The sequence below is a fragment of the Trichechus manatus genome, unplaced genomic scaffold, assembly GCF_000243295.1.
Source record: "Trichechus manatus latirostris isolate Lorelei unplaced genomic scaffold, TriManLat1.0 scaffold00002, whole genome shotgun sequence".
Lineage (NCBI taxonomy): Eukaryota > Metazoa > Chordata > Mammalia > Sirenia > Trichechidae > Trichechus > Trichechus manatus.
In genome coordinates, this window is record NW_004443938.1 from 23,174,350 (window position 1) to 23,185,961 (window position 11,612).

At 42.7% G+C, this 11,612-nt stretch overlaps 1 protein-coding gene across 3 annotated transcripts in view; it reads right to left on the reverse strand.

Moving 5' to 3' along the window:
* SASH1 (SAM and SH3 domain containing 1) overlaps nucleotides 1-11,612 on the reverse strand; it is a 226,525-nt gene that overhangs the window by 49,186 nt on the left and 165,727 nt on the right. The window contains exons 1-2 of one of the 3 annotated variants that reach the window (XM_023729210.1): nucleotides 8,427-8,517; nucleotides 2,987-3,119 (exon numbers count right to left, since the gene is read on the reverse strand). In XM_023729210.1, coding sequence (XP_023584978.1) covers nucleotides 2,987-3,119; nucleotides 8,427-8,438 — 145 coding nt within the window. In that variant the 5' untranslated portion in view covers nucleotides 8,439-8,517. Of the gene's footprint in view, nucleotides 1-2,986; nucleotides 3,120-8,426; nucleotides 8,518-11,612 lie in introns of those variants that run through there. The other 2 variants (XM_023729204.1, XM_004368843.3) reach the window with 2 other exon arrangements.

An 11,612-nucleotide genomic window follows, 5' to 3' on the forward strand; every position in this document is an offset into this window, starting at 1 on the left:
GGCATAACATAGTTTATAAAGAAAATGTTCTACATTCTACTTTGGTTAGTAGCGTCTGGGGTCTTAAAAGCCTGTGAGCAGCCATCTAAGATACTCCACTGGTCCCACCCCTTCGGGAGCAAGAGAAAATGAAGAAAACTAAAGACACAAGGAAAAGATTAGTCCAAAGGACTAACAGACCACAACTACCACGGCCTCCATCAGACTGAGTCCAGTACAACTAGATGGTACCCAGCTACCACCACTGACTGCTCTGACAGGGATCACAATAGAGGGTTTTTCAGAGCTGGAGAAAAATGTAGAACAAAATTCTAACTCAAAGAAAGACCAGACTTACTGGCCTGACAGAGACTGGAGAAACTCTGAAGAGTATAGACCCTGGACATCCTTTTAGCTCAGTAATGAAGTCACTGTGGAGGCCCATCTTTTAGCCAAAGATTAGACAGACCCATAGGACAAAATGAGACTAAAGGGTCACACCAGCCCAGGGGCAAGGACTAGGTCTAGAGGGCAGGAGGGGATACGAAAGCTGGTAATAGGGAACCCAAGGTGGAGAAGGGAGAGTACTGAGTTGTCATGGGGTTGTTAACCAATATCATAAAACAATATATATACTGTTTAATGAGAAGCTAGTTAATTCTGTAAATCTTCATCTAAAGTACAATTAATAAAAAGTATTTTGACCAAAAAAAAAAAAAAAAAAAGAACAGTTCATTATCATTCAGACAACGTAGTACTGGCATAGGCATGCAGGAAATCTAAAGGATCAACTCTTTGTAAGTTTGAGGGCAGGAGGCAGGAGGGGCTAGTGGCAGTATGAATACTTCCTGCTTTGCAGAAGCTGAGGTTAGGTTACCCTCTCCCCAGTAACAGTACCTTTGCTAATGGGGAACCTCAGAGAAGCTAGATGATGAAGGGCACATGTGGACTGCTGTTTCATTTTGCCCAAGGGCATCTCTGCCCAGGATAAGGACTTGAAGCCCTGCTGCAAGGAGAGCCTGGGTGAAGAACTGCACCTGGCCTGGCTCCACCAGGGTGGAGGCAGTTTCCAATGTAGCCGAGTGCTGGGGAGCAGCCTGAAGCACATGCTCTGAGCTGCATGAACCTCCTTGGGTCCTCATGGCGATGCAGACAAGCCTGGCCAAGGGCACCCCAGCGCTCCGACCCTGATTCACAGACACTAGAGGTGTAACTTGGGACTCAAGTTCATTAAATCCATCTTTCACGTGTGAACCCTAATCCACACCCAGATGAATTACAGTTCAGAGCTAGAGGTCCATGTGGTTATTACTTTTTACCTAAAGCCACTTCTCTTGGCATGTTTTTTTTTTTTTTTCCAACTATGCCTCTCAGAAATAGTTGCATTGATTTACTCTGATATAAATATGCAAATTATAACATTTCTTTATTTTTAAAAATGTATTTGGGTGGAAAGGTTGCCCCACCACCCATGACCATCATGTACGGAATGCCTCCAGGTGGTAGGTCCTCCACAAAGCACTTCACCCATTTTCTCTTCATTATGGAAAAGGATCCATCAATCTGTTTGCTATTTGCACATTTTAATTTTGGCAAGTGTGTATGAGGTTTGTTTGAAAATGTGTCCCCAAGGTTGAGCACCAGCAATTCATGATCCAGCCTGAGGTTATCAATGGACACTGTGTGTGACCTCAGTAAGAGCTGCCACGGGGAGGGCAGAGAGGTCAGATCAATACTGTGGAAAAACGTGACTGACTGACAGGCAGGTACTAAAACATCCCAATGTCAAATCAGCATTTCACCCAAACGTAAGCTGAACTACCATGGAAAATGACACCCAAATGAAGCCCTGCGATTAAACACAACTCTTAAGTTTACAAAACCCGCCACAAAGCAGACCTCTTTCTCTTTTCTCTCTTCTCCTTTCCAACCTCCACTCTCCCACAAGAAACCCCTCACCTTCAATATTCCTCTAGGAGTTTTAAACTGACAGATAATAACAACAATACAAATCAAAGACAGTAATAATAAACACAAGAAACCCTCATCTTTGCAAATTAGGGGGCAGTACAGTTCTTTTACACTGCTTGGTTTTATTTCTGTACAACAAAAAAGGCTTCTACAATGATAATTTTTAAATCTGCATGTTAAAAATTTGTAATTCCTTACCATGCAGATGTGATATTTTAACAAGTAATGTGCTTAAAAAATATATTTTCTCCAATTCACTTATTAACACTTCCAAACAGGAAAATATTATTCTTTTATTTTATCTTTTTGGGAGGATTTTACAATGGGCTGCAAAGGCACATTACCAACAATAAGAGAGATGAATAGGTTGAGTCTTAAACTGACATAATTATATTTCAAAGGTTAACTCTTCATTACAGTAGATCCGAGCTCATGCCTCTTTGGACATTATTGTTTCCTCTGACAAGTGGCTTAGACAGCAATACAGTTCTCAGAGGTCCACTTAGAATAGAAGGTGCTTAAAGCCCCCTTTAATGGAGACTTGAGACTGTTTACTGGAAGAACAAATGATCCCTCTGAGATTTGAAAGGACATTATAAGTGCCTCAGTTGTTAGATGTTCATTCAAGATGGATGTATATCAAATGTGGACTAAATTCCCTGAGCATGAACTCATAGTTCTGTTTAGGGGCAGAGGCTTACACTAAAAGGAAATCATAATATGAAGTTTATAAAAAATGGTATAAGCTCAAAATTAAAGCTGTGCCACACCTTGAGAAGATTTCGCTGCAACGTATTAGTCATTTTCCAGCTTTGTAACAGTGAAACTACTAAGCACTCCAGAACGGCTTTGCTTCAGGATGCTTCCTTCCACAATGGGCCGAGCATTGCCCTGCTGGCATGCAAACACAGTTCTCTCCATCAGCCTCACCCAGAACTCAATCTGTTTTCCACTGGAAATCATATTCGTTTTCTATTGAAAAACTGCCCCCAAATGATTTAACGTGGAATAGTCAGGGTGGAGGTGGCTCTTTTACCTTCAGTGCTGGGCTTTTTCATCTCTTCCACCCTAATTAGTTTCTTTCTCACTCTGCGAGTGGAGTTTACCAGCTTGTGCAACCTCTTAAACTTCACCGACTCCTCGGTTTCATCATCCGATTGTTCTCTTGACTGGCAAAGAAACAAAGGGAAAGTTAATCAGATAATCGCTCCTGCACTTCCCCTGGCAGCTGGTGGAACCCAGCCTTGCTGCCCGTCTGCACCTGGGCAGTTGTACAGCTGAACCTGGGGTACCACCAAATTGCCCCAACAGGTTTACGAAGCTCCACATACCATCATAACGTCTAATTCGGTGCAGAACTAGGTCCTAGGCACCAAAACGCGCATCCTGGCCCTGGACCTGCGTGGGGTGCAATTTGTCTCAACTACTTCCATGTCCTCTTTCAGCGTGACTCCGGCGGACTCTCCCAGGCCGCCCGGTAATTCCAGTTATGCTGCTGTGGTTTGGGCCAGGCTCTCATCTGTCTGGCCTATCAGGACTTGCTGTTTAAAGTGGTGATCAACTGCTTCTCCAAACCGAAACTGTTGACTTTTTCCAGTTCTCCCCAAAATCAAAAACAGCCAGGCAGGAAAGGGGAAGAGATGCAAAAAGCCTGCTTCTATCCCATTTGCTAGGAACCGTCTGCCACATCACAGCCATCCCTTCCGCCTCTTTCGGAGAGCTCATGAGGCGAGCCTGAGGACACAGCCTGCATTCCTCCGAGAGGGACAAGGGAAAAAGCTGACCTTTTCAGCCATACAGTACAGTCCATATTCCCCAGCATCCCATTCCGTTTTGCAGCGATTCCAGTATGCTCAGGCCCAGCTGTTTTCCCTCAAGTATCAAACATTACAGAGAGAGAAAAAATTCTCTCCCGGCAGCAGTGACCCAGGCTAAAACAATCCTTGCCTTGTGAATAAAATGAGAGTTTTGCTTCCAAGTTGGCTCCAACATTCAATACGCTGCTTCCTATACTTTATCTGTTCAAAATGTGGAAACGCAAAAGAAGTAGCCAACCCAGAGCGCCTGCTGCACGGGCCGGAGCTGTGGCATTCCTGGAGCGCGGAGCCCGGCGGGAACGCGCAGCCTCGCACACCCTGTGCAGTTCACGACCAATGCCAGCTAATCCTTCACATCCTGACAACCATCTCCTCTCCACTTCCTCAAGCCTAGTTCACTGAAAGCACTGGGAGAGAAATGCCTCACATAAACAAAACAAAACCACATCTCTGAACATGAGTCTAACGTGGAGACTTTTTCCCCAATGAACTCTCATGAATCCCAATTTTATAGACAAAAAAGAGGCAAGCAAAAGTTAGCAAAGACAGTACAAGAGGAGGTAGAGATTACAGTAATAACTTAGACATGAAAACGGTGCATGCTGTGGAGTTCATAAATATTTTCTTAGCACTATGGAACTCTGGAAAGGATAAATACAACCCATTTTCTGGACTCTGTCCCCAACCTGTGAGTCTCTAGGTGGCACAAACAGTTAAGCACTCGACTATTAACTGAAAGGTTGGGGTTCGAACCCACCCAGAGGAGCCTCGGAAGAAAGGCCTGGCGATCTGCTTCTGAAAGGCCATAGCCTTGAAAACTGCATGGATCACAATTCTACTCTGAAGTATATGGGGCCACCGTAGTTGAAACTGACTCAACGGAAATTGTTTGCTTTTTTTTTTTTGTGGTCCCCTAACCTGTAGCTAATGGCACAGAGCCATTGTACTGTGTCTCCGCATGACTATGAGCAAAACAATTTCACTCACTGATGAATAATTATTATAAACCTATAATTGGCAGTCTTTGGGACAGGGATATTTCTCAATCTCCCCTTCTGTAAATTGTAACAATATGTATGTCCTAATTTCTCAAAAGTTCCTAGATAAAATATTACATGCACATTTCAAACTTAAGGTTAATTACACTTGGGTGTGCAAACAATTTTGTTCAACTACTAATTTTGCTCGACTGCTAATTTTGTCAGTTCGAACCCATACAGAAGTGCTGTAGAAGAAAGGCCTGGTGATCTGCTTGTGTAAAGGTTACAGCCAGGAACACTCAATGGAGCAGTAATATTCTGCACACATGGAGTTGTCATGAGTCAGAATCAACTTGATGGCCATGGGCTTAGGGTTTTTTTTTTTTTTCCCCCCACACTGATTCCTAGATAATGAAGAGTAAAAACTGAACATCTCAGATAATGGGGAAAGGAGGTTGCACTGCTTGCTGGCCATTAGGCTTAATGTGTTTGTCTTCTCAAACTTAAAATTAAAAAAAAGATAAGTACAGCTGCTAATAAACAATGTATTCTTTGGTTTGAATTTCATTTTTACTTGGTTGAATTGTTGATGTATGATGAAATAGTCAGAGTGGTCAACCAGAGGAATGAGAAATTGGTTAACCCTCATTCTGGGTAATCATCACCTGAATAACCCACAGTGCATGGAATTACACGTAAACATTCAAAAATCTTTTGCCAAGCAATTCTAACTGAAGAAGGATCAACATTATATTACAGTAGTTGGTGTGCACACTAATAGGACAAACTTAGAATATGTCTATAATTTTCACATTTACCATTTTGAATTCAAGTGAAAATGAAATAAGCCCAGATTATTTATAATCAAGACACAGTAAGCTACATGACAGGATGAAAACCACTGATGTATGAATACCTCAGACCTACTTTGCTGGCTGTTGGTGGTGGTGGTGGTATTGGTGTGTTTGGTGTGTGGTAGGCAGAGGGTGAAGTAGAAAGAGAAATGGCATGTAGAAAGAGGTAGTACAAAAATCTTAGTCCGCAAAGACACGAATCATAAGTTAGAAATGTGTGCCAGAAGAGTGAACTTATCAGGGCGATACTGAAATAATCAAATCAAGACAACACATTTAAAGATAATGGCCACCTCACAAAACCCTACTTTCCTCTGCTCAAATTCACTGTAGTGAAAAAACAGCATATTCCAGGCACTTATTTCATTGCTTTCACATGGTCCATCTATTTTTGAGAAACACGAGCTCTTTAGAAGTTGGAACTGACGTTACTTTTATTTTTCTTTTTTTAAAAAAAAAAGCAAGCAAGTTTTGGAGGTGTTTACCATTCACAAATCATGGCGATCAAGAACTGTCTCTGCGTTTTCATGTTTTGGACACCAGGTAAAACAGAAGCAGCACAACCTACATGATGGACAGTGTGAGACAAAAGCAAAGTTCTTCAAGAAATATGTGTACGTGTATATATATATATATTTTAATATAAAGTTTCCTGTTAACTCAATCTAGAAGCCCCTTGAGTTTAACAATGCATCACCAGGATGCTTTTTACTGATGGAAAAGTGTTGACTTCTCACTTCCTCCCACGTCTAGAGGGAAAAAAGAGTCGTGAAATATTTGCCTTTAAAAAAATCTCTCCAGTTGTTTTAATATAAAGATGCTTTAAAAGGCATACGTTTCTCTTAAACTGGGGAAAAAGGCTTAAATTCCTCATTTCACGTTTCTCCTTTTAAATAACCATGCATCGCTTCCCCAATGCTGTAAATAACACATGGTGATTTTTCTATTCAGCAAATACACCCAGAGGTAAGGGTATGGGAAATTTGTTTTAAAAATTAGGAAACATAACAAATATATAATTTTTAAATATTTTAATTGAAATATCATTATGTTTCTAAAGAACTCTTCCCACCTAGTGGAACATGGTAGAAGATGAACACACTCTGCATTCTATATAAAATAAATGAATGATTTCAAGAAATAGGCTCAGAACTATTATAGAAGAGGTTTTAAAGAAACTAAAACGAAAAAACAAAGGTATATGTTCATGCATATTTGAACATGAGATGGTGTCTTGTCCCCTGCCTGCCCCACCCCTCAAATAGACTCAAACAGTCTTTAACTTGATCGTCTTCTAAACCAGAAGGTGAACTCCATCATCTGCATAAATCCCCCACCTCCAAACCGTTAACAGAGAAAAAGGCAAGGTACAGACAAGGATGTAAAAAAGTAGATTTACGGGATTGTAAACAGAAACATTTGATTCCCAGCATCTCTACTGCAGATTTTTCCACCAGAAAGCCCATATGGCTCAACTTTGAATTACTTTGACTAATGCTATATGTAATAACTCTGTGGTGAATGCTTAAGTGTTTCATTTCTGGTTTCCACGGCAACATTACATCAGATTGCAGACAGCTGGCTCCACAGTTTTAAACCATAACAAATTGACCAAGCCAAGGCACAAACTATAGCTGCTTTAAAGAGATAGCGTACCCTTTGGCTGCCAGGGTGCTGAATGAGGAACCTATGGGGCCCATTTGGCCTGGGAAGGAGGGTGGAGCCTCCTCCCTCCCTTCCCAGCTTCTTTTGGAACAAGTGCATCCTTGACACATCTGCAGTGTTCTAATAGGAAAGACATGGAGCCAACGTGGAAGTCTCTTTACAACACAGCTACATTAAGGACAGTCAGAAAAAAGGAGCAAAATTAATAGCATCTGTAAATGCAAAGGTCTGTACGCTTGAGCCAACTAAATGCATGCCCCCTCATTGCTCTCCTTAAGCCTGTCACTGCTGGTCAGTAACAGATACTTCACTTTACCCTCTAACAAACAGGTCCTGGAATTAGAATGCACCAGAGCAAATGCTTTTCAAAAGCCATAGGACACAGTCCTCCAGGCTCCGTAGTAACGCGCAGTAACAACGGTTAAACAGAACGTGCAAAGAGCAACTAGAACCCTTCTGGGGACTGCTTGAGACCACGCCAAGCACAGGACTGCAACTGTGCCCTTAGGAACACACTCATTCAGCTTGCTCCCCCCAGCTCCAAACATTTAACACGCTGCCACAATTAACAACCAGACTAAAACTAAATCAACTTATCTCCCCCAGAGCTGTGCACGTAACGCTATAAGATATTCAAGCATTTCTGAAAGTATTTTGGAAGTGCAAACGCATTTGCTTTTGAAATTCACACAATTGTCTCTTGTGAATCTACTCATAATCAGACATATACACTTCCATTCCCTTGGTCCACTTTGTCAATGGCATTCGTCTTAAGAAGAAGTTAACAGAAGGAAGCAAGTCAGCTGCAGGCGTATGAAAAGCCATCTGAAAGGCTGAGTGCAAGCCCTCCAACTAAAAGCCTCTGTGATTCAAACTGAGCTGCAATTTCTTATCGACACTCGTTCTCTGTCGCTCTCTCTTTTCCTTTTTTCTCAAAATAATATTCACTATTCTGCAAAAGCTATCCGTTATTATTGGGTGATCATGCTAGGAAAGAGTGCTCAGGGTTGCAAAACACGGAAGTAAAGGAAGAAACAAATCTAGAGGAATTTGAGAAGAAAAGAGAGAAACAACCCAGCCAGGAGCATTCAAAAAGCTGTTTCTAGAAGCCACAGAAAACCCATCTTTTCCATTCACATTGAACACACTCAGCGACTTACCGGTTTCGGCATTTAGCAGGCCTAAGGGACAATTTTGCAAATATCCAGCGCCCCCCGCCCCTCCCCACTCGGAGAGCGTCTTCCTTCTTGTTCTGTCAAGTCTGTAATCGTTAAGTTAGGACCGGGCGCTTTTCCGACATGCTCCTCTGGAGTTACATGATCAGACAGGCTCCACCGTCACAGCTTAGTATCCCAAGGAGAAGAAAGTGAGGACACTGGATTCAATTAGCTTCTTTCTGCTTGCTGACTGATTCCCTAGTTACTCGCTAGCTGCATAACTTGTAAGAAAGGCATAAGTCATCAGCTCTAAGCAAATCTCCTATTCACCACAAGGAAAAAAGGGAGTGTTGTACATGGCAAACAATCCTGGTTTTCACTAATAAAGGCTCCCTGACCTCTTGCTGGCCTCCAGTTCCTTCATTACTGTCTATGGAATTCCAGAGAAAGAAAAAAAGAATGTGAGGATCCACACAAACCCAGGACAAGGACTAAGCTTTAAAAGGGACAAAACTTAAAAAAGATTGCTTTTGCAAACAGTCTTCCTCCCCAACACCCCCTGAAGGGAGTAGTCTCCATTGAAAATAGACACCTTCCAATGGCTATTTTTGAAATTACTGAATTAAAGCTTATGATTTTGGTTTTCCCAGAGAGCTGTCACATTCTCTCTGGCTCTCTCCCGACTCCTTTGTCTATTTTAACTACTAGAGGAAATGAAGGCTATTTTTCCTTCACTGATGCTTCTAAAACTCTCTTACCAAATTGTTTCAATGACCATTGCAGGGCAGCTGAACTCTCTTGGACTTGAAAAACTTGAACATGGAGACTGTGTCACAAGACAATCACTTAATTTTCTCATAGGTCTCTGGGGACAGCAGGCACATGCTGTTTGTTACTTTATGAGAACACTGTCTAAACAAGACAGGACAGAACTCTCACCAACAAAACTCATGTGAAGTTTCCATGACGAGGGTTGCAAGTCATGTCTGTATTTTCAGGGCTAAATTCATTAGGCTGCATAAGTCTTTTAGGCCCCTGGGTGGAGCCAATAGTTTGCGCTCGACTGCTAACCTAAAAGTTGGCAGTTCGAATCCACCCAGCAGGAGCATGGGAAAACAGGTCTGGTGATCTGCTCCTATTAAGATTACAGCGAAGAGAACCCTATGGAGCAGTTCTACTCCACAACACATGGGGTCGCCATGAGTCGGGATAGACTTGATGGCAACCAACAACAAGAAGTCATTCATTCCCCTCGTGTAGAGTTGGGGCTGCCATTCCTGGGAGTCTCTTCCAACATGTACATCTTTATTTATTTATGCGTTATACCAGGGCCTGTCTCTTGGTATGGGGCTCTGGTGGTGCAGTGGTTAAGAGCTTAGCTGCTAACCAAAAGGTCAGCAGTTCAAATCCACCAGCCGCTCCTTGGAAACCCTCTGGGGCTGTTCTACTCCGTCCTACAGTGTTGCTATGAGTTGGCATCAACTCAGCAGCAACAGGTTTGGTTTGGTTCGTCTCTTGGTAAGACATCATACAACACAAATAAAACACCTGGCTGCACATTACTCACCAATAAGTATGAGCTATTGTTCCTTCTTAAAATGATAGAATGTTAGATTTAGAGGGAGTTTGGAGGTCATCAAAACTAAAAACCAAAGAAGGGGATCCAAAGCTCCCAAGTCAAGGGTCATGTTTTACCCTGCAGAGCTTCCAGGCTCTCCAACAGACCACCGGAGTTCCATCCCCTTTTCCTCAAAGCCTGTCCTGCTCTTCTTCCCTGGGCCCCTGTGACACCTCTGGCATCAACCTCCCTGCCCCAATATTCTGCTCCAGAAGTGTCACCTCCCATGCTTTATGGAACTTCCTATCATTTCTCCCCGCAGGAGTTGGTTCGCCACATCTTCCCTTCACTGCCCACTTTTCCATTTCACACATCCATCCTCCCAAACCTCTCTGGCTTCATATACGCTCCCTTCCCCACAGCAGTCCCTGGGTGGGGCAAATGGTTAACGCGATTAGCTGCTAACCTAAAGGCTGGAGGTTTGAGTCCACTCAGAGCTGCCTTGGAAGAAAGGTCTGGTGATCTACTTCTGAAAAATCAGCCTTGAAAACCTCATGAAGCACAGTTCTGCTCTGACACACCTGGGGTTCACCACAAGCTGGAGTCAGCTCGATGGCAATAGTTTTTTTTTTCCCCCATTACCATCTGAGGGCCCAGTGTGCCACAAATGGTGGTACGTAAATCCCAGGCACTGTGGCATAGTGCTGAAGAGCTTGGCTGCTAACCAAAAGGTTGGCAGTTCAAATCCACCAGCCACTCCTTGGAAACTCTATGGGGCAGTTCTACTCTGTCCTGTAGGGTGTCTATGAGTCGGTATCGACTTGATGGCAATGAGTTTGGTTTTTTGTTTTGGTGCTTAGTCTACACGCACCATCTCATTCTACAGGCAGTAAATGGCAGAGGCAAAATATGAGACCTCATGGTTTTGCTCCTGCATTATCCAACCCCATGTGGGCTTTCTGGACCCAAGACTGACAAATCATACTTAATACTTAACCAGTTGCTGCCGAGTCTACTCATACTGATGGCAACCCCATGGGTGTCAAAGTAGAACTGTGCTCCTTAGGGTTTTCAATGGCTGATTTTTCACAAGTACAACACTTTCTGAAGGCACCTTTCTTCCAAGGTGCCTATGGGGTGGACCTGAATCACCAACCTTTTGGTTAACAGCTGAGGGCATTAACAGTTTGCACCACCCAAGGACTCCTTGTATTATTTTGTCGCTCACTAAACTTCATGATGGAGCCCTGGTGGTGCAGTGGTTAAGAGCCTGGCTCCTAACCAAAAGGTCGGCGGTTTGAATCCACCAGCTGCACCTCGGAAACCCTATGGGGCAGTTCTACTCTGTCCTATAGGGTCGCTGTGAGTCGGAATTGACTTGACGGCAATGGGCTTAAACTTCATGAAGATAATGACTATTGTCATATTCATTTCTGTATTTGTACTTTTAATAACATTTATTGTTTATTTATGATAACACATAAAATATACATTATAGAAAAATTAGAAAATGAAGAAACATACAAAGGAGAAAGAAGACTCACCTATATCCTCCCACTCAAATAGAAAAATTGGTAACATTTTGGTTCATACCCTTTCATTTTTTTTTTTCCTATACACACACACACACA